Source organism: Cygnus atratus, chromosome 14 (assembly GCF_013377495.2).
Source record: "Cygnus atratus isolate AKBS03 ecotype Queensland, Australia chromosome 14, CAtr_DNAZoo_HiC_assembly, whole genome shotgun sequence".
Lineage (NCBI taxonomy): Eukaryota > Metazoa > Chordata > Aves > Anseriformes > Anatidae > Cygnus > Cygnus atratus.
In genome coordinates, this window is record NC_066375.1 from 1,373,561 (window position 1) to 1,400,817 (window position 27,257).

The 27,257-nt window shown below is 57.0% G+C and overlaps 1 protein-coding gene across 6 annotated transcripts; it reads left to right on the forward strand.

Annotated features, from left to right (window-relative positions):
* Positions 1 to 6,566: 6,566 nt before the first annotated feature.
* FGF1 (fibroblast growth factor 1) lies at positions 6,567 to 26,091 on the forward strand. Of its 6 annotated transcripts, XM_035560628.2 has the most exons (5): positions 15,984 to 17,013; positions 18,262 to 18,821; positions 20,026 to 20,226; positions 23,902 to 24,005; positions 24,873 to 26,091. In XM_035560628.2, exons 3-5 carry the CDS (start codon positions 20,058 to 20,060, stop codon positions 25,065 to 25,067), a joined length of 468 nt encoding a protein of 155 aa, XP_035416521.1. In that variant the 5' UTR covers positions 15,984 to 17,013; positions 18,262 to 18,821; positions 20,026 to 20,057; the 3' UTR covers positions 25,068 to 26,091. The 6 variants fall into 6 exon arrangements, with proteins under 6 accessions (XP_035416520.1, XP_035416524.1, XP_035416525.1 ...); XM_035560627.2 differs by lacking the exons at positions 15,984 to 17,013; positions 18,262 to 18,821 and adding an exon at positions 6,567 to 6,652; XM_035560629.2 differs by lacking the exon at positions 18,262 to 18,821 and having other exon boundaries at positions 15,985 to 17,013.
* The last annotated feature ends 1,166 nt before the right edge of the window (positions 26,092 to 27,257 follow it).

Below are 27,257 nucleotides of genomic sequence, written 5' to 3' on the forward strand. Positions count from 1 at the left end.
AAGGACGGTGGCAGGGCAGGGCTGGGTTTCCGAGGGCACCGCACCGCCTTGGTGCGCACCCCGCTTCCTCTGCAGCGCCAGCGCAGCCTCTGCAAGGCATTGTTCTGCAGGGACAGGAGAACGTCCCCCGGGTCAGCCATGTCTTCGTCTGCAGACGGAGTTACCAGCTGCTTTAGCACGTCGGGGAGAGGGCACGCCGGCAGCCGCGAAGCCTCGATGCCCAGGAGGGGCAGTTTGCGGGGCGTTTGGTGCGGTCGGCGTTCAGGTCGGCCCCGCTGCCCGAGCCGGCACAGCCCGCAGCGAGCCCTGCCCCGGGCCAGGTCCCTGGGGGGCTGCAGCACCTGCTCGCAGGTTTTGCCTGAGAGGTTTCAGGGGGAAAACTGAACACGCTGAAAAATACTGTCCATGTGTACTTTACATCACATTACTCATGTTCGATCTGAGGTGGCTCCACATTTCGCTGTTCCCTGGACGTCATTTCTTACAAATAATTCAGTGCAGAAAAAGGAAACATTTGGGTATTTCGGTAACCACTTCTTCTGGAAGATGGTGAGTTCCTCCTTCGCATCGCATTTCCTGGTGTGATGCCAGCAGCGTGACTTTCCCGCACGGTCGGGGTCCCCCGGCACCCTGTGCCCCCGCACCCACCAGGGCGCTGTGCCCAGCAGTCGGGCAGCACGGCGAGACCCCGCAGGGAGCCGAGGCGGGGGCAGGCGGCCTCGGCAGCTCCAGGCCATGCAGCAGAGACCGGGGCAGGTTTGCAGGAGGGCACTTAGTGCCCAAGACAAGGGCAAGCTGCGATTCTCTGGGTTAATTGCCAGGATGCCAGCGAAGGGGAGAGACAGAGATTTCTTTGTGCCGGCTCCAAGTGCCTCTGTTCCAGGAGAACGGCTCATAACCGACCTTGCTTTGTGTGGCCAGCCCTGGCTGACACTACTCGCACAAATGGCCGAGCTGACAAAGAGAACATAAGAAATTCTTGGAGATTTTGGGCAGTGAGGTATCTCCTGGAGACAGCACTGAAGCCCCATTATTTTTTTCCTCCTGAGGTTCAGATCAGAAAACCCCACACCACAACGACCGGGGCAGCTGTCTGCAGTGAGCTGGGCGCTGCGGTGCCTGGGCTGACCTCTCTCTGCTCCCGCACACCTGGTGAGGAGCAAAGAGCTTTCTTACGCAGCAGGGCAAAAGAATAAATTTGGACACATCTCCCAACACGTCTGGAGAGCCAGGCTCCTCCGCCCGGACTCCTTCCATCCCATACATTTGTGGGACCGAGTGAGCCCCTTCCAAAGGCAGGAGGAGCCTGCAGCAGCCCTCTTCTGGCAGATGGCAGATGCTGCCAGGCTGGGGGAAAAACGTACGGCGCGCCAGGAGCAGGCGGCTGGTCCAGACACTGGGCTCTGCCAGCGCCCTGAGAGCTGCTGCTCCCCCGGAATGCCCCGGGGAGCCTCAGCGGGGCAGCGAACGGGGCCAGCGTCAGCCCATGGCACTGCCCATGGATGGCCCCACGCCCTGACAGCGCCGTGCGGAAACGGGACTCGTCCGTGGTCCCGCCAGCCACCACTGCCGCTCGCCGACACCGCGAAGGCTAACAAAAAGCAGTTTCCCAAGTGGGAAGAAAGTCGCCTTGGCTCGGCTTCCAGCTATAAAAACTTTGGAAACCGCATAACAATCAGAGGAAAGTGATGATAATGAGTAGATATCAGCTACAGGCCTTACCTTGGGTGGTTTTTGTAAAGAAAGACAGCCATGGAAGGCTACTGAAGAACCCCCTTCGATGCACCACTTCCCTGCCCGGGGAGGTACCTGGGTGGCAGCAGCTCCCCGAGCCAGAGGTGTCCCAGGCAGCCAGACCCGGGTAACCTGAACATGGAGGTCAGTTTGGGGAGACTGGGATAACTCCAGGGAACAAGGAAAAGCAAAAGAGTCAGTGGGCAACGATGGCCTGCCAGCCTGGTGTCGGACTCAGGAAAACGATGCAGGAGCTGATGCTGGGCTTGGCGAGCCAGGAACCGAAGGGAGGAAGGAACCGAAGGGAGGAAACAACGCCCAGCAGCAGGGGATGGGGAAAAATGGGTTCTGTCAGGCTAACCTGATCTATTTTTAGATAAAACTGTAATTAAGTCAGTACTTCGTAATAGCAGTACTTTTAGGGTAATAGGGCTTCTGTTATGTATCTGACTTGCAACAAACGCAACATGGCACATATTAAATGAATCAGAAGATGCCTGATGCCCCAGAAACGCAATTACAGGAGCAGATCCCTCATTTGGAGAGTGTGTCCAGGAGAGTCCTGCGGGATTCAGCTCCTGGCGCTGAGCTAGCGCAGGGTGCAAGTGCACAGCGCTGGGTTAATACATCAGGTCATCCATTACGGAACAAAGGCCGGGAGCCATTCCTCAGCAGGCAGTGCTCCCTCCTGGGAAACCGGGCTTGGAAAAGGCCTGCCCGCCGCCCCCCGCACAGCCCCGCACCGCGCTCCGCGCCCCGCCAGGCCCGCGGTGCCTCCCGCGGCCGCTCGGCGCCCTCTGCCGGCCCCGGGGCTCCCCGCGGCTCCTCGCTGCTCCCCGGAGCTCCCCGCAGCCCCCCCGAGACTCCCCGGGGCTCCCCGCAGCCCCCCGGGGCTCCCCGGGGCTCCCCGGCACACGGCCCCCGAACACCAGCCCGAGCCGCAGGCAGCGCGACAGAGAAGCTTTTGCCCCCGTGGTGTTCATAAGGAAGGATTTCTTGCCTCCCCAGAAGGGAACAGCACATTTACTCAGTGCCAGGGAGGAATTCCTTATATATATTTAACATAAATAAATAAATAAATAAATAAATAGGATCATGTGTTATCTACATATTGCAAAATAGCCTGAAAAGGGGTGGGTTTTCTAATTTTTGGTCCTTAACTTTTCATTTATCCAGCACGTGCCTGAGATAACCCATTGCTCTGCAAAGCAGGTCCCACCTCTGACTAAAGGTTCACGCACCGTGGGCCCTATCCCTCATCCGCTGCCTGCCCCTGGAGCCATACGACCGATGCTGGCTGCTGAAATGGCTTCATCCAGAGCTGCGCTGCGGAGACTTCCCATGACGAGGGAAATCCAGGTTTCCCTGAGCTTGTCTGGGTGAAGGTGCCCCTGTGTGCACACTCTCCGGGCTGCAAAGAGCCCGTCCCCTCCTGTCCTGCCCCGTGTTGGCTTTACGGTGCGTGAAGTCCCCAGAGGGACCAGCCCCACTGCTCGCAGGATCCCCGGCACGCAGCGGAGCCCCGCAGCCCCTGCCTCCCCCCGGCTCTGCACACCCACCTCCAAGCACAGGTGGGATGCTCGCAGCTCACCCGCGGGGACAGCGAGTGGTTTGCAGGGCCCAGCATCAGCTTATGTCGAGGCTGCTGCAAGCTGCCAGCATTTTTTAATTGATTTATCTCCTGTCAGCTTCCTGGCAGGCTGTTTCTGTGGGGAAAGTGAGCGGAAAAAGGTCTAACGGTGCTGGGGAGACTCGAGCCCGGGCGCTACGCCGCGTCCCGGTGCGAGCCCTGGGGGGACGGGGCAGAGGGTGCCTGCGGGACGCGGCAGCCGGGCACCGTGCACGCACTGCAGCCTGTTTGCAGTCACCCCCTGACTGCACAGAAGCACTCTGGGGACAGAAATGGCCTTGCAGCAAGAGAAGAAAGGGCTGGGGAGCACACAGGGAACCAGCACCGGCAGCAGGGGTAGCCCCACCACCCAGGCACAGGCAGAGGTCCCTGGCAGCGCTCCGGGCGCATGGGGGAGGAGGGCTGGATTAAATCCTTGTCTTTCACCTGGGCTGGAGTCCAGCCCCAAAATAGCAGTCCAAAAGCAAGATCACATGAGGGGAAAAAAATAGCAAGGCGAAGGATTATCCATACTTCCTTGTCCTATGTGGGCACAGCGCAGCGGCCCATGCTCCGGTGACGGCAGCGCCGTCTCAGCCCCACGCACCGCCGCGCGCTGCCCCAAGCTGGATTTTGCCCGGAGCCAGCGCAGCCCCGATGCCGGTGTTGGTCTGAGGGACACCGCTTCTCCTTGGAGCTCTTCCCACGAGCTGCCGTGAGTGGTGTGGGCGCGGGGCGTGCGGGCATTGTGCCGGGAGCTGCCCGGCCTGGGGGCAGCGGGGCGAGGGGCAGGGTGACCCCCAGCAGCACAGCACCATGCACCCCGACCCGGCAGCTGGGCGCCCCATGCAGCTCCCCCCCAGTGTCCCCTCTGGGCCATGGCCCCTGGGGAGCCACTGCCCTGCCCTGGGCTTTGCAAACCCTTCCCACAAGGTCTGCAATGAGCTTTCGTGGTTCCTAATCCGCCATCAGTTTGCAGTTCAGCTGGGTGTTTGTGGCTGGGGAGCAGTTGGGGTTTCTTTGTCCTTTCTCTGAGCTCAGGGACAGAAAATGTGGAGGGGAGGTGGGGGCGGACATTTCAGTGCTGCCTGCAGGTTGCACTGGACTGAGCAGCACTTGCTCAGCCCTTCCAGCAGCACAGAGGAGAGAAATGAACCCAAACCCAGGACCTGGGGCATCTTGAGGGGCTCATTTCAAACCAGACTTGCAGAAAGTTTTGCCTGTTGTCAGCGCTGCTTGACCCTGATTTGGGGGATGAGCAGCAACACACACTGCCTGGGTGCTGAACAGAAAGCAGCACCTCGTGTTTCCTCAAGGGAAAAAGCCACTCTATGGTTATTTACCGTGCTTCCAAACAACCCCAAGAAATGTATATTATTTACAGGACTCATAGCCAAGAAGGTCAGCAGATATTCAAGGCAGCGAGGTGAGGGGGTTCCTTACCTGAGGCAAGAGCAGAAGCCAGCTGTAGCAAAAGCCGTCCAGAAAGCCTAGAAAACAGCGCGGGCATCTGCTGCCACCCGGGCTTCGCCCTGGGGCCCGGGCAGGGAGGGCAGCGCTGCAGGGCCCGCGGGGCCGCGGCGGCACCGTCAGCCTTTGGGCTTTGGCCAAGCCGCTCCTCGGCACGGGGACTGCTGCAGAGCTTCCAGCCACTGCTCGCTCTGCGCCTTGTGCGGGGCTGCCAGACGATTGCTCTCACCAAAGATGGCTGCGTCCAGGCTGGGCAGGGAGGACACAACGTTAAATTTGGGGGGGGGAAGCAGGTGAGCAGTGCCACTTGCAGTGCCCAGAGCCCCCAGCCGCCTGGCACAGGGGGCAGGCGGGGGGGCACAGAAGAAGGCAGCTCTGTAAGAAGGCTGGGCTGCGTTTCCTAGCACTCCTTCACGAATAACCCGAACGCCTGCTATCCGGGAAAAGCTCAGCCTAATTCAAGGGCAGTCGTTTTGGGGAGTCAGAAATGTTCGGCTTCGTCTTGCTTGTTGTTCCCTTCCACTGTCAGCACGTGGCTACAATGGCAGGAGGAAATGTTGTGCGGGCTTGTTCCAACACACAGACAGACGGCAGAGAGCACGGAGATCCGGGGAGGCCCCGAGCCCACCCGGGCTGTGTCAGATGCGCTAAGAACGATCCCCACTCGCTGCTGTGAACTGCAGTGAACTGGGACATGTTTTTAACAAAATGTCTGGGCTCAGTGTGCTTTGGACTCAGCTTGGCTGCCCAGACATGCAGACTCCGTGTGAACCAGGACAGAAAATGCATTTTAAGCAAGCCTCAGATAACCCTGGTCAAACAACGCTGCAGAATGCCGGTGGAGGCAGGCCAAGCTCCGTGTTCATCGCACTTGCTTCTGTCACTGCTGCAGCCAGCACAAACCCGGCGTCGTGCGCGTGGGACAGCCCGCGGGCCCAGCACCCTTTTGCAGAGCCCACACCTGCACCAGGCACGGATCCCCGTGTCCCGGGGGATGCAGATATCAGGCTCAGGGGGATACTTTATCAGGCTCCCGGGAGCGCCTTGGCTTTTAAGGCCGACCTCTGCCACCACAGAGCACCCCGGCACTGTCAGCACAGGGTGGGGGGGTGCAGAGCCCCCATCCCTGCAGGTCAGCCTGGCACTCATCGGGGCAAAGGGGTTTATTGCATCCCGGGAGGGCACAGGCAGGACTGTGGGGATGGGAACGAGAAAAGAGAGCGCAAGAACCGCTGCTCCTCCGCCAGCTTTCTCCCCTCTGCCCCCGCGGTGCCGCAGCGACCCGTGCCCGCGGCAGCGGCAGGCTCCGACCGAGCCGAGCCGAGCGGAGCAGAGCCGAGCCGAGCTGAGCTGAGCTGAGCCTGCCCTGCTGCGGCCGGAGCCCGGCAGGTGCCCGCCACCGGCACAGCTCGGCGACGGGGGCGCAGTGCCCGCTGCCCCCGGTGTGCGGTACCCGGTGCCGGTGCTCGGTGCCCGATGCCCGGTACCCGGTGCCGATGAGCGGTGCGCGGTGCACAGTGCACAGTGCCCGGTACCCAGTGCCCGGTGCCTGGTACCCGGTGCCCGGTGCCCGGTGCCCGGTGCGCCTCCCCGTGCGGCGGGCGGGGCGGCAGCAGCAGCAGGGAGCGCTCGGGCCGGAGCCGCGGCCGGGGGGGCGCTCCCCTCCCACCGCAGCGCCTCACCAATAGGCTCCGGTTTGGCTTTTTTTTCCCTTCTGGTTTTTTTTTTTTTTTTTTTTTTTTTTTTTTTGCCTATTTTATTTTTCGGTTCTCCCCTGCGCTCTGACACCAGCCCAAGCCCGGGCCCGCCGGCGGCAGCTCCTCCGCGGCACCGTTACGGGTACGTCCCCCCCCCAGGGATGCCGCGGGGGCCCGGGGGGCGCGGGGGCGCGGGGAGGCCGCGGTACCCCCGGGATGCGGCGGGGAGGGGGCGGGATGCGGCCCCCCCGGGACCTGGGGCTGCTCCCAGCGGCCGGGGGCCACGCAGGGCCGGGGGCTCCCTGCCTGCTGCTCAGCACCCCGCGGGGCGGCAGCGGCCAGGGCAGGGCCCCCGGGGGGGTTTAGGAGCTCAGAGCCGGGCCGGGAGGGGGGAAAAGCGACAGATGTAGGATGTCAGGCACCATTCCCTACCTGACTGCGCCCAGAGCCCCAGTCCTTGCAAGTGTCACCAGGCTGCTGCCTCCGGGAGAGAGGAATTTCCCCCTGCAATTTCAAAATGACTGCAAGTGAAATGAAGACTTTGACCAGAAGCTTGTATCGCAATCTGAATCAGAATCTTTAAAATATTTTGTTTTGCAAAACGCAGTATTCGGAGCGTTTTAAGTTTTCTCCCAAATAGGCAATTTGCTCAGGTGATACAGCACTATAAAATGGTCCTTTCTTAATAATAATTGTTAATAATAAAAATTTCCTTTTTTTAAAAAAAAAAGTCCTTGGGCCTGCCCTAGCAGACACCCAAGTCCCCCTCCAGCCCCAGGGTTTGCCTGGATGCTGCTGCAGCCGCTGTGTGGGAGCACCTCCTCGCCTCGCCTCACGGCCCCGCTTTGCTCCCCGTGCCTGGGGGGTGCAGGCAGGTGCCCCAGCACTGCCCCCAGCCCTGCAGGCTCCCAGCCCCACACGGCTGTGGGTGATGTGCTGGTAGCGGGCAGCCCGGGCCCCTCGTGGCCCCAGCAGCGATCGCCTTGGAGAGCGCCCGAGCCTTACGGGAAGGTCGGCACAACCAGGGGTCTAAAGTTTAATGGGTTCCTAAGGGCAGGGCTCAGATTGGTGACGGTAGGGCAGGACAATGCCTGATTGTTCTCCCCACAAGACGGGGTCAGCGAAACTTCCTCCGGCCGCCGCCGCAAGCACTCCACTGCCTCGGGGCGTGCAGGAACGCGCACTTGGACTGGGGCTGACCGGAGTTCGGGTCCACTGAGGTCTCCGGCCAGAGCCAGCTTCGCAAGCCCTTTGGATAAACTTTCCTTCCCAGCTCCACCCTAGCCCAGGGGATGGGCTTTCCCTCCCAAGCTCCCCAAATGACTCTGGCCTTCCTCCCACTCCTGAGACCTTGATCTTCCTCCCAGCCGCGGCAGCTCCTCATGCAGCTGGATGCGGCTCCTTCCACGTTGCTCCCCGCCGGCGGGGCTCTGGCTGCCCGCTGCTCCCCCGGCTGCAGCCCCACGTCCTCCGCCGCTGTGCTGGGAGCAGTTACCTGCCCTCGGGCCCCCCTGCGCTTGTTTTGCCAGTGCCAGTGCCAGTGCCCTGAGCTTGTTTTGCTCTCTGCCAAATGGCATGAGCAAGCTGAAATGCTCACGGATGTGGGGGGGAGCAGCAGGGACAGCAGGGGCTCGGAGGAGGTCCCCAGCTCCATGCTCAGCACCTGCTCCTCCCAGGCAAGGCAATCGGAGCTTGCAGCGTTTCTTCTTTGTATTTGGCATCTTTGGTTTGGCTTCGACAGCGGTGAGCAGCTCAAAGCATCATGATGGTGAGGAGTCAGGGCTAAGTGACAGGTCTGTAATGACATTAACCACAGCAGGTTCGTTTCAGTCTGCCTCCTCTTATTTCAGTGTGCTTCTGATGACGCGCTGATAGAGCAGACCAAAAGCAGGCCCTCCTAAATATTTGTTTTCTCTTCTGATGCCAAGTCAGAAAATAAATAAATAAAGAGAAAACCAGAGCTTAGCAGTCAGAAAGGCCCTTTTCTTTCCTTTGTAACAAAGACGGGTATTTTCTGCCTAGAAGAGCTGTGACCCAGAGAGCGTGGCTGCTCTGGAGCAACGCGATGGCAGGCCAAGGCAGGACCAGTGCCCACGCCTCCTGGCTGCAGGGGCAGACGCTGCCCGGGGCTGGCCGTGGTTCGGTGCCGGCCTGCAGGTGCGTGACCGCCAGCCCTGCCCCGGTCCTCAGCTCCTGCTGCTGCCGGCAGCCCAGCAGGTGCCTGCAGGTGCTCGGCACGCCTGCACTTTCCACTCTGAACTCGCAGGGACTGTGCATACCCGTCACACGGAAAATTCCCGAGGTCATTTTAGAAGCGCCACTCCCAGTTTCCTGCAGCGATCAATCTCCTTTCAGCTCCGTGCAGTTTTCACCAGCTCCTAGGGGCTGGATGAGGCCCTTAATTAGTGCAGGAACCCAACCAAACCGCAAGTGGCCCCATCCGTTTCGCAGCATGCCCATATTCGCATGAGCAACAGTATGTGGGAGGAGGCATGAAAAAGGATTTTTAAGAGACATTGCAATCCTGAACCACAAACACGCACATTCCAACAGGAAATAAGCCTCGCTTTAGGGTACTAATTAAAGAAAGTTGTAACTTTTCAATGAGGAGGCAATCACCAATTTTCACTTTAATGGTGCAATAATTGCTAGCTGGAGGTTGAGTCGGCTCCCACCTCGTGCTGCCTGCGCATCCCAGGCTCGCCCCTGGAGGAGGCTCTGGCTTTGCAGGGCTGCGTCCTCCCCGTGGCCCCCCACGACCACCCCGTTCCCTGTGCAGCACCAAACGCCACCGGCAGCCACCCGGAGCTGCCACAGCCAGGTGCTGGAGCCCCGGCTCCGGCTGGGCAGGGGCTGATCCACCCACCTGGCAGCACCCAGGCACGAGCACTGCTGCTGCAGCAGGGTGAGCAGACAGAAATAAACGCAGGGGAACATACACATATTACAGAAACTGCTGTTAGCTTTTGGCTTCTCCCTGGCAGGAAATAAATGAGATGATCAGGAGAGGCTGCTGCCCTGAGCCTGGCACAGTGTCAGGGTGCAGTGCGCGCGGCCGTGCTGCCCTGGCCCCCGGCACCCCTGCAGCTCCGGGGCAATTCCCATCAGAGCGGGGTGCCGGAGCCCTGCAGTGGTTAAACACCCGCCTGGTAACTGCACGGCGACCTCTGTAAGTATGGCTGGGGCTGCCTTGGTCCGGCCTCACCCGCTGCCAGAGCAGCACCTTCCTCCCCAGAGCCTCCGGGGCGCCAGCCGCAGTAATGCCAAGTATGTTTGCCTCTTGTGTTAACCCCCCCTTTAATCATCCTTAATTTCGTAACCCCCAAAATCACAGGAGTTGGGATGAGATGAATGCATTCCTCTCTGAATTAGGGCTCAGAAATAAGAGGTTGCAAGGAATGGTGAAGAAAGGTGGTCATTAACCACAGGTCAACCCAAAATGCGGTCATTAACCACAGGTCAAGCCAAAGCCAGCAGCAGCCCCAGTAAGATCTCAGCAGGCAGAGCCCGGCCGGCCCCAGCCCCGCCAAGCCCAAGCAGGCAGCTCTGGCCGAGCTGGGGGCTCACCCACTAGAGAGGGGCGCAGCCCCCCGCTGCTCGTAGCCTGAGCAGAGGGAGGGGAACCCTTCCTAGGAGCCACGAGCAGGACGCCAGCGGAAAGCTACGGGACAGCCCAGGGCCTGGGTCCCCGGGGAAGGGCAGCGCTGGCACCGTGTCCCACAGCCCCCCGGTGACACGGCTGGCTGGGCATGGCGCGCGGCGCTGCGTGACACAGCACGCAGTGATTCACGGCTGGGGCGTTTTTAGAAATCTTATATTCATTTTGTGCAACTGCATGTGAATGATTATCGTTTGGGCTGGCGGCCTGGCCGGGTTTGTTTTTTAAGCGGCGCACAATAGAAATCTCTTTGCAGAAGAATTTGTTGAAAACCAGTTCAGCGAGAGAGAGAGGAGCTATTGCTTCGTCATGCTCTCTCAGCCCCAGCATGTTGTGTGGCCTGAATAGATGCAATAATCCTCCCTTCCTCTCTCCATTTGTTAAATAAGAAAGATGCCTGACTCAGTAGTTCTCAGTAATAGCACTTACTATTTTTTGCCTTGCATCCAGCACCAGATTATCTTATTTGAATGCTGCTGTTGCAGACAGGAGCAGACGCTGCAGCCTCGCGGAGCAGTTCCCGGGCAGCAGGGAGCAGAGCAGCCCTGCCCGGGACCTGCAGCTGGCACGGCTCTGTCTGCCACCAGCTCCTCTTTTCTTTCTGAAATTTCACGTGCAAATGAAAACAGTGGAACAAAATAACTCCATTTTCCTGGCTGCTCAATCTGGCAGATGAAGGCTAATACAAGCCCTCAGAGCACCACAGTTAACATCTATGATTTCCTTTGAAGAATAGCTAATTCACAGCCAGTGCTAAATATTACTCTTTTAAGTCCAGCACGGCATCTCAACACACCTTTGTACCACAGCTTAAAGCCTGCTGCCCCCACAGCCCCCACCTTGGCTCTGCGCCTGCCCCTCGGGGCGACGTCCCGACCCCGTCTGTCCCCCAGACTCCTGGCGTGGGGCTGCCTGCTCCGAGCCGTCCTCCCAAGCCCCGCTGGTTGCCCACAACGGTCTAGACACATGGCCATGGATGACTCACGGCCTTCTTGTGCTCAAAACGTTTGTCCCCGCTTCTGGCTCTTAATTTAGATCCGTGTTCTAAGAGGAGAAATCTGGGCGTCAGCCCTGACCTTGGGGCTTTTCTTCCCACGCCTCTGGCGTTAGCAAACCGCTGGTCCCACCTCGGGCCAAGCACTCACCCTTGCAGGGACCTTCCTTCTGCCAAAATTTCTATTATTTCCATGCCAGGTGTGCAGGCGCCCTCGCAGGCTCAGCTCCCCGCAGCATCCCCAGCCCACGGGGCTCGGGCAGCTCGCCCAGCCCGCGAGCCAACCCTCCAGGCACGGCCACCGTGGTTTGCTCCGGGTGGCCCCGATGGCCCTGAGCCCTTTCGGGCGGTGTTTGGGGCACAGAGCCCCAGGGCAGGCGCCCCGAGCCCAGTTTCTCTCTGCTCTCATCCCGGTGCTGCCGGGGCGGACAGGAGGGGGAGATCTTTACCGTAACAAATCCCAGCCTGTGCTCCAGGACGGGAACTCCACACTCGCACTGTTTGCTTGTACCAGGGGCACTCTGCGAGCCACAAACTGCCTTGGAAATGCTGCCGACTGTTGGCGCTCAGTGCCAGGCAGCCCGGCTGCTTTTCTGCACTTCTCCCCGCTCTGCTCTGCCCAGGGCAGTCGTCCACAAGCGGCCATCTGCTCCAGGGGCTTTCTGCAGCCCCTGTGCCATCCAAGCAGGAAAGGGACCACCCGGTCCCCTCCGCACGTCTCCAGACCTCCCAGAGCTCCCTGCGCAAAGCTCTCTCACCTGCCTGTGGCGTGGCAGCTGCCCAGAGTTGCTTTGCCTTTCACAGGCTTTTTTCCCCCAGAGAAGTCATTCGTGAATTTTCTAACAGCTGCACATCCTTACAGCGCACGTTTATGTTGTACGTAAGTGGGTACATTTTTCGTTTAGTTTGCTGGCATTTTCACTTAGATCCGTGTGTCTCTGCCTCCCGTCACCACCTGCAGCCCTGGCCAGGTCTCTGGGGGCCAGCAGGACCCCGCGGTGCCCCCCTCCACCAGGTGCGGGTATCTAAAACTGCACTTTCCTTGGTGGTGGTAGCTGTTAACGGGGATGAGAAGGGCAGGGGAGCCTGCAGAACACCACTGCCTTGCCTCGCTGCCAGGGGAATGCAGCGGGGCCGGGGCCGGGCTCTGTCTCCCTCGGAGCGGAGCAGAGCGGCCGCGTGCTCCTGGCTGCTGACACCGCGGTCACTCCGCCGTCAGGGCAGGTGTCTCACGGGGACCACTTTGGTGCCGACCTCTTCGCAGGCGCAGGTGCCTTGGTACGCTGCTGTCGGGGACGGGAGGACCAGGGTTAGGGCTGTCTCCTACCGCGGGCTGGCACCAGCAGCATGCCGGTCGCACTCCTCTCCGAGTGGCAGCGCGGCGCCCAGCAGGCAGCGCGGGGTCCCTGGGGCTGAGCTGAGAAACCCCAAATTTGGCCTCAGACCATGTGCCAGAGAAGCAACCTGCCTTGCTCTCCTGGCAGCAGGACCACTCCTGCTGCACACAGCGGGCTCACTAGCTGAATACAGAGGCGTTATCCCCCCCGTTAACTATCCTGTGGGGCTTTTTTGTTTGTTTTGTGGCTGAGCCTCTCATCCAAATTAACGAAGATTCAGCTTGGGGCTTGCCTTGCTCCAACAGAAAGAAAGATCTCTCATTTGAAACTCTCCCTGCATGTTCTTGTGCACCACGGTTTCACACTGTAAGGCATTTTCTCCAGCCCTCAAGGCACGCAGATAAGAAAATTATTATTTATCGGAGGATTTTCCCTGTAATTATTATCTCAAGCTTTTGTTGTGCTGTTAAGTTATTGAGCAACAGTGTGCGTGGCAAAACACAGCCCAGGCTGTTTACTCAGGCACCCGTAGCTACTAGACACTGCATTTAAAGGAAGATATTAAGCAGCAGAATTAAGAACAGAATTCTCCTAGGCAGTTTTTCTCAGAACGTAACACGACAAGCCATATAGCCCTTATACAAATATTTTAGAATGAACATAATTAACTCCCTGTGCATTTTCAGGGCAGTAAATCACTGCTAAGCTTATAGTGAACCCAGAAACCGAGTGATTTTCCTTGGAACAACAGAGACTGAGACTCTGCTGGAGGAAGCCTGATTTCTGAGTGATGATATGTCTACTGATGGTTAACCACGAGTATGGCTGTGAGGTTTCACTTGGCCTGGAGATGAAACCCTCACTTCCAGCATTCTCCTCTTCTAGGGGGAAGGACACGGTATAAAGTCTGAACCCAAACTCCAATCCCAGTTTTGAAGCCTGAGCCAACCCTTGATTAAGTCTGGCCATTCTTCAGAGGGCCAGCTGAAGGAAGTGTTACATCTGACAACACATGCAAATTGCTGCTTTTCGCTCCTAATTCAAGCCTCATGCGTTATTAGCAACAGCACGCTGACATTTTGGACCCGTCTGAGTGATGAGAGGTTGGCGCGGGCCCGCAGCTGACAGCAGGGCGAAGGAGAGGAGCAGTGAGAAGGCACCGGCCTGGAACGGGGCCATCGGCAGGGAGCTTTGCTTGGGCTGGGAGCACAGGGTCAGCGGGGACTTAGCCCAGCAGGAGAACCACATCAGCCCCTTGGCACAAGAGCACAGCATAGAGTAAAATTTTGGGGCTAGAATCTGTCATTTGGGGTCGGCTGATGGTTTTTCTGGGCAGAGCTGGTCTGCAAGCAGCCGAGCTCCCAGCTGCAAGCAGCCACGCTTTTCATCTCCGCATCTACTCGCTCCAAGGGAAAAGCTGGATAAAAGTGCCCATAGCCAGAGCACAACCAGACGCCGCGAGAAGCCTGCCCGGGGCCAGGTGCGGCGGTGGCTGGCTGCCGTCCGTCTGTCCGTCCGTCCGTGGGCGCCTGGGGCCGGAGCCAGCGGCCGCGGGGCAGCCACACCTGAGCCCAGACAGCTCCCGGCTTTGTGGTCTGACATTTTGCCCAGCGTCCTGCCTGGACACCGGGGGCGGGTGGCAAGGGGGGGCGGTGACATTTGTGAGCTGGGCAAGCGTCACCCAGCTTAACCTCCCTGCCCGCTGGGGCCGGGGGAGCGGGTCCCCAACAGGGTGCAGAGGGGCACCCACCGCCATCCCCAGGGCATCAGCAGCCCCAGCAGCCCAGAGCCATCGTCCTTGGGCACCCAAATCAAGACCACGAGGGCTGGGTGACCTGTGGCACGTTTTAGCAGTCGGTCCCACCTGCGGGTGGGTCTCAGTCGGTGAGAGCAAGGGGCTGGAGGCAGCGCTGCAGGAAAGCAAAGAAACGGGAGGATGGGTGGGTGCCAGTGCCAGCCTGCGGGGGGGTCCTGTAAAAGGCAGCACGTGCCCTCTGCTAGAGGGAAGGGGAAACCCTTGGTATGTGCACAACACCAATTACCTTTTGTAATTTCTGATAAATGCTGTAAACGGCACCTTAAAGCACGGACAGGGGCAGATCCCTTGCTGGGGAGGGAGCACGCCGCGGGAGCAGGAAGGAGCAGCAGGCCACCCCCGGCTCCCCCCAGCCCCCAGGCAGCTGCATCGCCTCCGGCTCCAAAGCCCAGAGGTGAAAGGTGCCCCCTTGCAACACATCTCCCACCTCCTCCTTCGCTGGAGAAACTGAGCTCTTGTGCTCTGTCCAGGGTGTTCTTTCCATGAGACAGGTCCCACACATCTGGCGAGCACCGAGATTAATGATTAAATCCCGCACACGAGGCCATGGGATTTGCATCTGCAGCCAGCGCTGCTCATGGACGTGTCCACATGCTTGGTCCGGGCCCAGCCAGGCCACGGGGAATGAAACCCCCCTGGCAGAGCTCCTGCTCTCCGGCTGGACCGACTTCAGGAGCTGGGGCTGTAATTAAGTTAATCACCAGATTGCAGAAGGGTGTGGGTGGGGAGGTAGGAGAGGCTGGAAGGTAATTAGAAAGCAGATCATCACTTTGTTTTCCTGTCTCCCCACCAATGCCACCGCTCTGCTGAGATGTTGTGCTGGACGTCCCAGCCCGGAGAAGTGCAGCAATCACACACGACTTTGAAGGGAAACGTTTGGCTGCCGGCAGGCCATTCCCACGGGGCTGCACACAGCTCTGTCCCTGGGACGTGCACGCTTCTCCAAGGGCTTCCCCACGGGGCACAAAGAGGGGACGGGAGCTGAGGCAGTGTCGGGAGGGTTTGACATGGCCATGGCGAGGCCGACCTTACGGCGTCCCAGCGCTGTGCTGAGGGTGGAGAGCAGGAGATGGCGACTGTGGGCAGAAGTGAAATTAATTCCTACAGCTTTGATCACATGTTAGAACACAAATTCCACTTACAAAGGGTAAAACCTGACTGATAAAAACGCCATTAAGCTGCTAATTCCATTGCTAGAAATAAAACCTTCTTACCATAAACACTGACTAGAAACAAGCCAATGCTTTCTGCTGATATGCACAAAACGATCTGTTACATATTTACCGTAGGCTTTGCCTACTCGTTTATTAAGTCCTCCTCTGAGGATCCGAGGAACCACGGCCGTGCCTTGCACCTCCAGCCGTGCTCCTGGGCCGCCCCAGCCCGCTGGCTGTGCCCATCACAGCCCCGACTCCACCACGCTGCAGGTCCTGGAGCCACCCGTGCACGAGGAAACCTCTTGCTGAGCTCTGATCCTGCCTGCATCTAGCATGGCCTGTTATTCCTGGGTGAGGAAATCCATCCCACACAGCGGATCTCTAAGACTTGCAATTAATAAAATCCCTGTTTATCCAAGCAATTTTCTCTCGGCAGGCTTGGGCAGCTCTTGGATCACCCCAGCCAGCTCCCTGAAGCCATATCTGTCAGCCCTCGTGCTTCAGGAATCCGCCAGGGCAGACAATGCATGGAGGAAAGCCAGAGCCTAAATTATTTAAAATATTTTACCTGTTGTAACCATTCTCATACATCCTATCTAAATTTCCTGGGAAGAGAGCTGCCTGAAGCCAAAAGCGGGACTGGGAAATGAGCCCATCAGGAGGCAGCGCAGTCTTGTGGCACCCTGGGATAAATATGATTTCTGTTCTAATGGAGAAAATAACACGTTCCAGAGTGAAACCAATTGCAGTGTTCCCACTGAACTCACCAGGGTCTAATTCTGAGGACACTGATCTCATTAAGTGGAGCCTGAGAAAACCCTAACAAATCCGGAGTTTGGCTGTCTTTTGTTTGGAGCTTTCTCTACGATCATCATCTGATCATCTAAACGACAATTGTTATTAACTGCACTTTTCACCAACGCCTCCAAACTTGTTCTGAAGGGATGCTCAACAGAGCCCATCCAGAACATTTCTTCCCAGTCCTATAAAAGGATTGTATCCAAAGCCAAGAACAGTTTCGATGAATTTGAGTTGTTCTAGGCCACGGTTAGTGAGACGTTTCTGGGTTCCTACGAGCAGCAGCCGGGTGCTTTACAATGAAGACAGAAAGGGCTCACCTTACCTGGCCGCCCCGCGAATCCAGGGATCACTCGCAATCCTGCAGGCTGCCAACCTCTCACCAGCACCATCTTTGTAAAGGGAGCAAAGGGGGAAACTGTGCCTTTTGGCCAGTGAACCTGTACTGATTTTAAAACGGGAAGGGACGAGGAGCCCCCTGCTCGCTGCCCCAGCGCACCCGCTGGCTTCTCAGCTCACGCGGGGCTCGCCTGGCGCTGGCAGCATGGCCGGCGCCCAGCACTCGCTCAGATGCTTTCAGAGTTTGGGATTTCACATCAGAGCCTTTGGTTTGGCAGCTGCAGCCACAGCAGCCGGTGATAAAGCCTGGAACCGACCCCGAACTTCTCAGAATCTCTCAGCTCCTGGGGCCTCGCGCCCGGCTCCTCTCTCCACTGCTACAGGGAGCACGCATGCGGCCGCAGGTCAGTGGGACATGGTCAGAATTAAAGTCTGGGTTCAGCTCTCTTCTTAAGTCCTTTTTTATCTCTAGAAAGCTCATTTCTGACCTGGGAGGTTTTGACATCTGCCATTATTAGATGGGGTAAATCCAGATGCCAGATTACACAAAATTCCCATAAAAAAACTAACATTTTCTTGCCAGAAGTATAATAGTAGGGCCAGGAGTGGTACTGTGCATAGAGTACTGACTACACGGTCATAAAGGTATGAGAACAGCAACAGTATTTAGCAAGGAGAGAATGGGAGTGGAAAATTGTGTTCATTCAGCTTCTCTTGTGGAGTCAAAGGCAGCTGGCGAGCACTAAGGTGTTCTAAAAATAGCAAAAAACCTTAAAGGAAATACATGAAAATGAAGAAACAATTTCCAGCAGTGCTGCTCTGTTAAAGCTATCCATAGATGCACTCAGCCGTGCAGACACGCAAGTAAACAAGGGAAGCACCAGTCTGCACCTCACCCACGTTGGCTGTGGCGCAGCGCTGCTGAGCTCCTGCTCTGAGCCCTTGGCTGCGGGAGGTTTGCTCCTCACTTCTCTTCACCACCAGCCCGGGAGATTTCTGAGAGCCTTTTGCCCTCAGAGGAAGGTTTAAGAAAAGCTTTATTTCCAGTAAATTACACCATGCCACTGATCTTGATTAATGCTCAGCAAAGCACTGAAGCCTTATCTACCACGTTGAGTGACTTGAAAGTTTTCATTCACAGAAAGCATGGCAGACTATCGGTACTAAATCTGAACTACTACAAGAAAATTATGATTTCTCAATACAAAAAAAAAAAGAAAAAAGTTTTGGGAGCAGAAACTCTAAGAAGTACCTAATTTCAGCTGCCTGACAACTGTGTTAAAAAAAGGATTTCAAAGCTGTACTTCAGGAGCCCATCAGCTGCCCTTGAAGGCCACCAGGATGCATAAAGCTCCTCCTGAGCAGCCCTGGGCCTCTTCACCGAGCTCACTGCAGGGCACCAGCGCTAGCACCTTCAGCTTGCCACCTAGCTATCAGCTTACCACCTTCAGTGAGCATTTCCAAAAACACCAGGCTGTGTCAGACAGGACAGCAAGGGGCTTTTGCTTCCAAACCCGCAAAATCTGAACGTCCCAACTCTGAGCCTGACGCTGCTTTTGTTCATTTAAGCAGCAAGGAAACCAGCAGAGATGGTTGTAAAACTTGTTCTGACTTCTGCAGAGAAAGGTTAATGCTTTTGGCTTTGCAAATAGGTGCAGAGCGAGACCACGCCTCGGGGAGATGCGCGATACGGGGCGGAGCTGGCCGGCAGCCGGTTTTGTGAACCAGATAAGCACCGAAACAGCTCCCTGGGCACATCAGCAAAGAGCTGGGGAAACTCGTGTGTGATAAAGCGCGGCTCGCTAGGCGCTGTTCCAGAAAACGTGACTCCTGAAACAAGATCAGTGATCCTGCAGAAAGGGCAGTGGGGAAAAGTTTAAAATAATAAGTGGCCGGGCCCTGCGCTTTGACCCCGTGCTCAGCTGCTGGCCCCGTGACTTCACCCCTCCAGCTGCAGCACAGCACGGACCGCGGGTCGGCTGGAGAGGGGCCCGTCGTGAACTGCTTGCTGCCAGAAAGAATTTAGGCCTCGGATGACAGAGAACGCTTCTTCCTTCACGGCTGTTTTCCTCCCCTAGGAAATCTCGGTGTTCTAATAGCGACCCCAAAGGGACGCATCTGAAAGAAAGGGATGAAGCCTGTGAGCTAACCAAAGTCGGTCGAAATGGCTGGGCATGTTTTCAACAACAGCAACGAAGTCTTTATTTCCAAGGTTTTAGTTTTTAGTGATCAAAACTTAAAAAAAAAAAAAGGGCAGTTTCACATATTTTTTATCTTCTGCAGACTTTGGGGATCCACTTGGAGGCATAGTTTCCCCTCCTTGCAGCTGCATTTGCGAAGTTAAATAGTTAGGAGCTTACAGCCAAATGTTTAGAGATTATACACACACATTGAGAAGCAGATAGCTGTGTGCGCGTGTATTGCCATGAGTTGCACTCCCAGGTATCTCCCAGGTCACTGGGAAACACACACACTACGATACCAGTTCAATCCTAATTCAACAGTAACACAACTCAGCGCTAAATAGATGTTTTCACTGTCTGTAAACAACATAAATACATATAAATAGTGAGCATATAACAATTCCCATATATAGCTCTGGGAATAAATGGCATTTAAAGTAATTTCCTCTATCTAGGTTTATCCCGTGCCCTGTCTTTTCCCGTTCATAAATCCACTTCTCTGTAAGCACTAGGGAATGGTGCACATGAGGGTCAGCATGTTCAAGGCAGACTTTAAATGCAGTTTCTAGGCCAGGCATCTGGCTTTCTGTTTCAGCTGGGATACAAGGGTGCACAAACATGGTATAAGCTATCCTCAAAGCTCCTTTTTTTCACATGCATTTGATCACCCACACTTGTGCAGGTAAATTTCCTGCTCACTGCCCAGGCAACGAAAGCCTCCTGTGCCCTCGCTTATCGCCCATAACATCGAAATTTTGTCCTGACCCCTAAGCACGTCTGTGCCTCAGCCAGGTGGGATGCAGAATGCCAAGACGGGAAGAAATGTTTGCTTATCTAGCAGCGTGTGTGCAGTCCTAGTCATAATCATGACTGAGAGGTATAATAGTGGAGAGAGTTATTAGCCTGGGCTTCCTGCCTCCTGTGGGCTCCAATCAGACGCTGTGTGTTTTCAGACTTTTTCTCGAGCGTATAATTTTAGTGCGTACGTCAATAGAAAGCAGAAAGAAAACAGCATTCGCTACGACACAATTAAAAGGCCCCCGTCCCTGCCGCCGATGAGCAGACGACCACCAGCCCTCCCACTCCGGGGAGCATCACCGTGCGGGCTGTGTCACCACCACCGCCACGTGAATCACCTGCCCCGGCCCCCTCCCTGCCTGCCCTCCCCTTTATAAGCGTGGCACCGCGCGAGGAAGCTCGCCGCGCCCGCTCTCACCTCCCCATCTCTTGCAGCCTGGGCACCAGCCGCCGGCAGAGGCTGAGGCATGGCCGAGGGGGAGATAACCACGTTCACCGCCCTGACCGAGAAGTTCAACCTGCCCCTGGGGAACTACAAGAAGCCCAAGCTCCTGTACTGCAGCAACGGGGGCCACTTCCTACGGATCCTTCCCGACGGCAAGGTGGACGGGACGCGGGACCGAAGCGACCAGCACAGTAAGCACGCGCGGCGTGGCTGCTCGGCTCTCCTGCTTGCTCCTGTGCCTGGCGCTGTCTTGGCTAGCTTTTTCCCTGGGAAGCATCCCGGCACGCAGCTGGGAGTGGGGCAGCCAGCGAGGCTGACTGGTCCTTACTGGGATCGTGGGCGGGCAGAGCGCCCAGGGCACGACTGAGTTAGTAATTGGAGCTCGGCTGCTTACGAGCAAGCTGGTAGCTGGAAAAAGGGGCTGAGGAGGAGCTGCACGTGCTGTGTGTGGCCACAGCCATCACACCTGGTTGGATGTCCCCTGGTGCTGCCCCTCGGCCCAAAGGCTCGGCAGGGATGCGGTGTCTGCTGGCAGCACCCCCGCCCTGCTCCCTGCGCACAGGGCCCCGACCCTCCTGCGTGCAGCACGCGTTTTATCTGTGCTGTGCACATGGTGTCTTCTTGCCTTCGGTACCTTCCCTTTCCCCTAATGTAGCAAATTAAATTCCTGTGGGATACAGAAGTCCAACAGTAGCAAGAATCAGCCAAAAGAGAGTTATATTGTGACTCACGGCTTTAAAAATGCAGGGATGGCAAGGAAAGGTGCCCATCTGCCCTTTCCAGAAGTTCCCCATGCCACCAACGGCACTGACGGCTCCTTCCCCCTCCCTGCCAACAGCTCGCACCACCAGAGCCAAGCCCGTGGCCGAGGTGCTGAGCTCTCTGGCTTTGACCGAGCTGTGCCAAGCCACCAGAGGAGAGCTGCACGCCTGGCCTGACGCAGAGCCCCCTGCCCCCATTGCAGTTTCAAAGTGCTTGAGAGGATTTGGGAAATTGTGCCCGAGGGAGCGGGGCAGGCAGAGCGGCTCCTGGGGCACAGGGGTTAGGGCTGGGGCCGGATCCTGCCCCTCCCTGCTCACCGTGCTTGGCAGCAACCTTTCTGCAGCCTGTGTACACTGTACCCCCGGCGCTTACTGGAATATAGCTGGGATCTGCCAGGCTCCTGTTTGGTTAGAAAGAAGCACTGGGAGGAGCCCAATTAGCCTTACAAATTCTAAGAAAAGCATTTTTTTTTCTTTAAACCACAAGCATCCACGTGGCTTTCTCCCCCAAAGTCAACCTTTCCTCACGTTACTGCTGTTTCAAGAAGAGGCAGTTTCCGCAGAGTTTCAAGTACAAATGTCATTCCCCTTCCCTTCGCATCACCCTTGGCAGTGTCAGGGAGAGCCCAGCACCCCGGCCTCGAGCCCAGCACCCCCTCCCCGGGGCTGTCCCCGCAGCGAGCATCTCCCCTCCGGCCACCGGTGCCAGCCCCAGCACGCTCGCACCTCGCCGGCTGCCGTCCTGGCCGTGTGTTTGGGAACCTCTGCCAGCAGGGAACCTCCTGCAAATGATCCCATAAATGTGGATATCCGACCGTACAAATATTTACAGAGGAAACTCCGTGCAGGGCAGCGTGCCAGCGGGAGGTACACCTCTGGGCATTGAACGCTGTGCGCTCCGGGGTCTCTGCCTGCGTGCTGCAGGCACCAACGCTGCTCCTTGGCCAAAGTGCCCCGGGGTGTAACAGGAGCAGAACAGGATGCTGGCCACTGCTTGCACAGCTGCTGCAAGCACGCAGAAAGCCAGGTCCCTGTGGGTGATGTGCCCTCTGAGCCGGGCAGGGCCAGCGAGGGACCAGCCACAGCCAGGCAGTGCCTGGAGGGGGCACCGGGAAGGGGGAGATGCTCCGGGAGGGACCAGGCTCAGGAACAGCCACCCTCCAGCAAGGGTGGGTGTGTGCGGCTGCATCGCAGCTGGCATCGCCATCCTGCAAGCAGCTGCCCACGCCCATGCACGTGGTGCTCCAGATAAATGCTTAGTTGCATCTGAAATTGTCTCGCCAAGTGCTGGGCACAAAACCAAGGAAGATATCTAATGGGAAAACAAAAAGTCACTCGTCCTGGGCTCTCAGCACCCAGCCCTACGTATTGATTCCTTCCCTGGTCTTTTGCTGCAGCACTTGGGCATCCCGAGCCTTCACCGTGAAATGAAAAAACCTTACCAGAGCATTTTAGGCTCTTGAGGATGAAGCCCAACTCATTTCCAAAACCAGCCTTACCTTCTCTGCTTTGTGCAGCTACTTCAAGGAGCAAACTCTCTGTACAGAGCTGTGAAGGGACTTGCAAGGATTGATGCACCCTCCCCTGGCCAGTTTTGGGGGCAGCTCCGTGGCTCTGGTCCCACTGCCCCTTCCCTGGCCAGGCGGGTGGGAGGCAGCACCGCGGGAGCACCAGGCGGGCTGGGGGCTGCAGCCCTGCCGTGCCCCCACCAAACCCCTCCGGCTGAGCTGGGAGCACCAGAAGTGAGGAACGGACCCGTCGCAGCAAAGATTCCCCTGGGACCTGGCTTCTGCCACACCGCACGCTGTTCTGGAAAGGATTAAATAAAGAAAATTTAAAAAAAAAAAAAAAAGGAAGGAGCTGGAGCGAAGGCGTCTGCTCACACTTCACTCAAACCAACCCCAACATTTCTGTTACAAATCTCTACAGGAAAAGATCAGGAGAAAAAGCTGACTTGGAGATGGGAGCGATAGTTTGGAAGAGCTGGGGTTTTGCACGTCACCCCGTGTACACCCGCAGCTCCCCGCAGGTGCCGACGCAGCCGCTCGGCGCGTGCCCACGGTGGCGATGTGTGCGCTGCTGGAACCGCGTGCGGGAGAGCCACCCCCAGGGCTGCACCCACACACCGCCTCTGCCCTTGCCTTCTCCTGACAAATTCATTGATCAAGAGCTAGAGCCAAGCTGTAATCACTGTAATTAGCTAAGGAAGGAAGAAAGGAACCCACGGGGGTAAAATAAGTAACCGCACAAAGGGGAAGGTTAAGCGGGCTGGGGAGGGAGGTGGCACAGACGCTCGGCCTGCTGCTGACCCAGCTCGCCTCCCACAGCAGGAGGACAACAAGGATTTGGTTTTTTTTTTTGCCTCAGCGTTGGGAGCCCGAGCCCAGGGCTGCTCAGGGAGCCCGACACCGTGGGCTGTGCCGGCAGCTGCGCTGCAGCCCATTGCTCTGCACCGGCAGGCCCAGATCCCAATCGCTATCGAACACGTGCCTCCTGCTCACATCAGCTGCAACAATAACAGGCACGGCTCATGGACATCTGCAGGACGCCCGGGTTGTCCTCCAGGGTGAAGGGCGGCGCTTGCTGCCCCTCTGCAGCACGCAGGAGCTCCCCAGCTCCCCGACTGTGCCTGGCAAGGCGGCCTCCGACAGGATGCTTTGGGGCATGGTTTTGAAACGCCGGCATCTGAAGTCTGTCTGTCCCCGGTTTAGCTCTCAAAATACTTCTTCATGTGTCACTCCTCAAGTGTCTTGTCAAAACCACATGAGAAATTTGTAAATTAGAGCCAGAATTAAAACCCCAATCTCCTGTGTCCCATTCCAGTGTCTTAACCAAAAGGCTGCCCTTCCTTTGATGTAAAATAAGGAAAAAATTGGTCTTTGGTTCCTAAAACATGGCTATGGGGTTTCTTTGAAGGGGAGGGCACAGGGAGATGTTTTCATTACGCTCTGTACTGTTTCTTATAAACTCTTTATAACCCAAGCTTCAGCACCAAAATACCCTGCTAACTTTCCTAGCAGCTTACACATTATCTCTCACATTTATTTTTCCCCTTTTCCTATTTTCCTCTTATTTTTGTTGTTGTTGTTTTATTTTTACTTTCAGTTCAGCTCCAGCTAAGCGCGGAAAGCGTGGGTGAGGTTTATATAAAGAGCACCAAGTCTGGGCAGTACCTGGCAATGGACACCAACGGGCTCTTGTACGGCTCGGTAAGCACAAGGCTCCTGTGGGACCGGGCACCGAGAGGTTTTGAGGTCTGCAGAAATCTCGTAGCTCTGAGTAATGCAAACCGCAAGCAACAATTAGCCTCTGTTTGTTATTTTGGCAGCTGGATGGCCACTCTTCGTCCAGCTTTATTTTGGGGGGCGGGAGGAATAAACAAATAACCCAATAGCACCATTTGCAGCCCTGCCTCGAACACTTGACAAATACCACGAGTCGTGCTTGGAGCAGCAGCTGCTCCCTACCAGCTCGGCAGCTGCTGGCTGCAGGACCGGGACCCCCGCAGGCCCCGAGCTGTGCCAGCTCCAGGGCTCTGTGAGGGGAATGGGGGCTGCCAACAGGGCTGGGGTGAAGCAGAAACCTCCCTGGGTTTTCCCTCTGCATCCCCAGTTCTCTGGCGCCGCACCAGAGGTGGTGACAGCACCGGCGTGAACAGGATGATGTGGGGAAGGAGCTCCTGTGCCCAGGAGCCATAGGACACGGTGTCACCAAAAATAATCCGGGTCTTTGAAAATAGCCCATTTATAGCTAAGCGCGTGTCACGTAGTTCTGTCGGCAGGCTTCCTAGCCTCACCAGAGAGCTGCTTTGTTCCCCGTGCTCAGCCCCTAAACCCGCAGCCAGCACCGATCACTGCCAGAGCAGGAGCGCGTGCCAGCACCAGCTTACGGAGAGCAGTGCTCGGCTCAGACATTGCCGAATGAAATGCCCGGGTCAGGGCCAGGGCCCTGTCGGGTGAGCCAGGAGCAGGCCAGGGAGATAAATCAAGGCCACATACCTGCATGCTTCACACCACCTCGGCAGGGCACAGAGACGGGGCAGGTGCTCACTGCCGCCACCCGCGGCTCTCTTCCAGCAGCTACTGGGCGAAGAGTGCCTGTTCCTCGAGCGGATCGAGGAGAACCATTACAACACGTACGTCTCCAAGAAGCACGCCGATAAGAACTGGTTCGTCGGTCTGAAGAAGAACGGGAACAGCAAGCTGGGGCCACGGACTCACTACGGGCAGAAGGCGATCCTCTTCCTCCCGCTGCCTGTGTCGGCCGACTGAGCCCCCACCCCGACCCCGACCCGAGCCCCCCGTGCCGCCCTCCCTCTCGCTGCCCCTCTTTGGCTGGTCTGGCAGAGCCAACCAAGCGTTAGCGCTCCGAGCTTTAGGTAAAGGCTTTAACAAAACCAAACCAGAGCTACCCAGCCCCGCACGACGCTTCGCAGAGGTGGTGGAGAACCCCAGCACCTTGGCCTCACCACGCTGCCTGGGGTCATGCTGGGGGGCTGAGGATGCCCCAGGACAGCTGGGCACAGGGGACGTGCACCTTCCCAGCCCGGCTGCCCCCCTGACCCAGCACCTCCCTGGGCACTGTGTTAATGTATTTATCCATCTCAGCACATCGCTGCTAGTACGCCCTCCGAGCCATTCCAAACTGCACCGTTATTCATGCCATCGAGTCAACGCCTGGTGAGACGCTTGCAGATAGCCTCGTCGTGCTAAGCTAAACTAACAGCAGCCAAAAGCTCTGAGTCCTCGACATCTTAGCCTTCCTTCCAACACGAATACCGCTATATTTCATGCTAATATCAACCATATGTTATTTGTATTTATTTATTAAGTAAATCTGTCTCTTACACAACCTGTCCCGAAGTGCTTGTAGGCACCAACACGCCGATGTTATCCTGGAGAGGACAGAGCAGAGCGGGAGTGATCAAAACCTGATGTCGGGGCTCTGTGGAAAAGGCACCGGGGCCCCTTGGTGAGTCTGGGGTTCGACCATGGCATGATGCAGCCCGTGTTCCCCAGCACACCACACCTGAGGCCCACACACAGACGTGGCCGGGCACTGAACGGACTGAACTGAGTATGGACAAGGGCAGGGAGCTGCAGGGAGCCCCACGTGTCGCAGCAAAGCAGCCATGTCACAACGCTCTGCCAGGCAGGCCGCTGGCACCGCGGCAGGGCAACGCACTGGGGCCCAAGTTAAGGCCAGTCCTCCCCGTCATAGATGGAATTTTCAAGCTGTAAATAAAATGTGCTGGTACAGCGGCAGAATAATAAAGTTTGATATGAAATATTGGAACAGGCTACGTTTGGTCTTCAATTAAAAGAAGCTTGAGAAAAAAATGTCTAAACCTCTCTGGGAGCTGGAATGGAGTGCGGTGCCTTACCACAGGGATGTTTTGCGATGAGATGACAAAAGGCAGTCACTCAGATGGCAGCACCCAGGCAGGGACACGTGCACAGGGACCCCTGTACTGGGATGTGAGGGTGACACAGCCTTGTCCTGTGCTGCAGGTGCTGCTTCTGCTCCAGAGACCACGGGGTCCACCTGTGGTGGTCAAAATGCAGCCGATACACAAGGTTCAAGGCTCTGTTTCTGTTTCAAGGTACAGCAGGGAAAGACTGGAAGGACTCCCCAGTCTGCACTGGGGACCATTATCCAGTCCCATTACCACTGAGCAGCCAGAAGCTTCCCCCCGCTGAGGGCCCCAGCACAGAGCAAGGTACCCGGTGCACTGCCAAGAGTCTGAGCGGATGCTCCCACCGCGTGGAGGGGGGCAATGGCCTTCATGCTCTTCATGGCCTCTACAGCAATAATTATTTTGCTATTTCTAGCATATGTGAAAAGAAGCGACTGTGCAATTCCTATGGGGGAAAAAATATCCAGGAGCAGCAGGACTTGCTGCAGTTCAGGTGGCTGAGGGGCGAGGTGAACTTCATCCTGGGCAGGAGCTGGGCTGGGGACGCACACAGAGCCATGGAGCCTCATGACTCCTAAATGCTTTTTCCAGTGCTTCCTTTCCTGCAGTCAGGGCCTGACTTTCCTTAGTCAACAGCAAAAGAAAAAGAGGGAAAAAAGAGGCGTTTAGGTACCCAGGGTAACCAAGGTTGTTAAATATTACATCGTTGAATAATAATTACAGGCCAGTGGTGGAAAGCACTCCCATTCGGACAGGAAAAGACAGGTAATCACATTTATTTTACCTTTGTTTTTGTATAAGTCCTTGGAAACAGTAGAAGTGTGTACTTGGCAGGAGCACCGCAGCAGCTCAGCTGCTCTCTCCAGCTCTTTGCAGTGGGAACACCACTAGGTGAGATCCGCAGCATATTCGCAAAGCTGAACAATGGACCTAATGTTTTCAAACAAAACTTTCTGAAGGGCGAAAACAAACAACCTTCCTGCCTGCACAGCTTGGGGCCGATTCCTGGCTCCGCGGGGCTGATGCTGTCCTGCAGGCTGCTCCT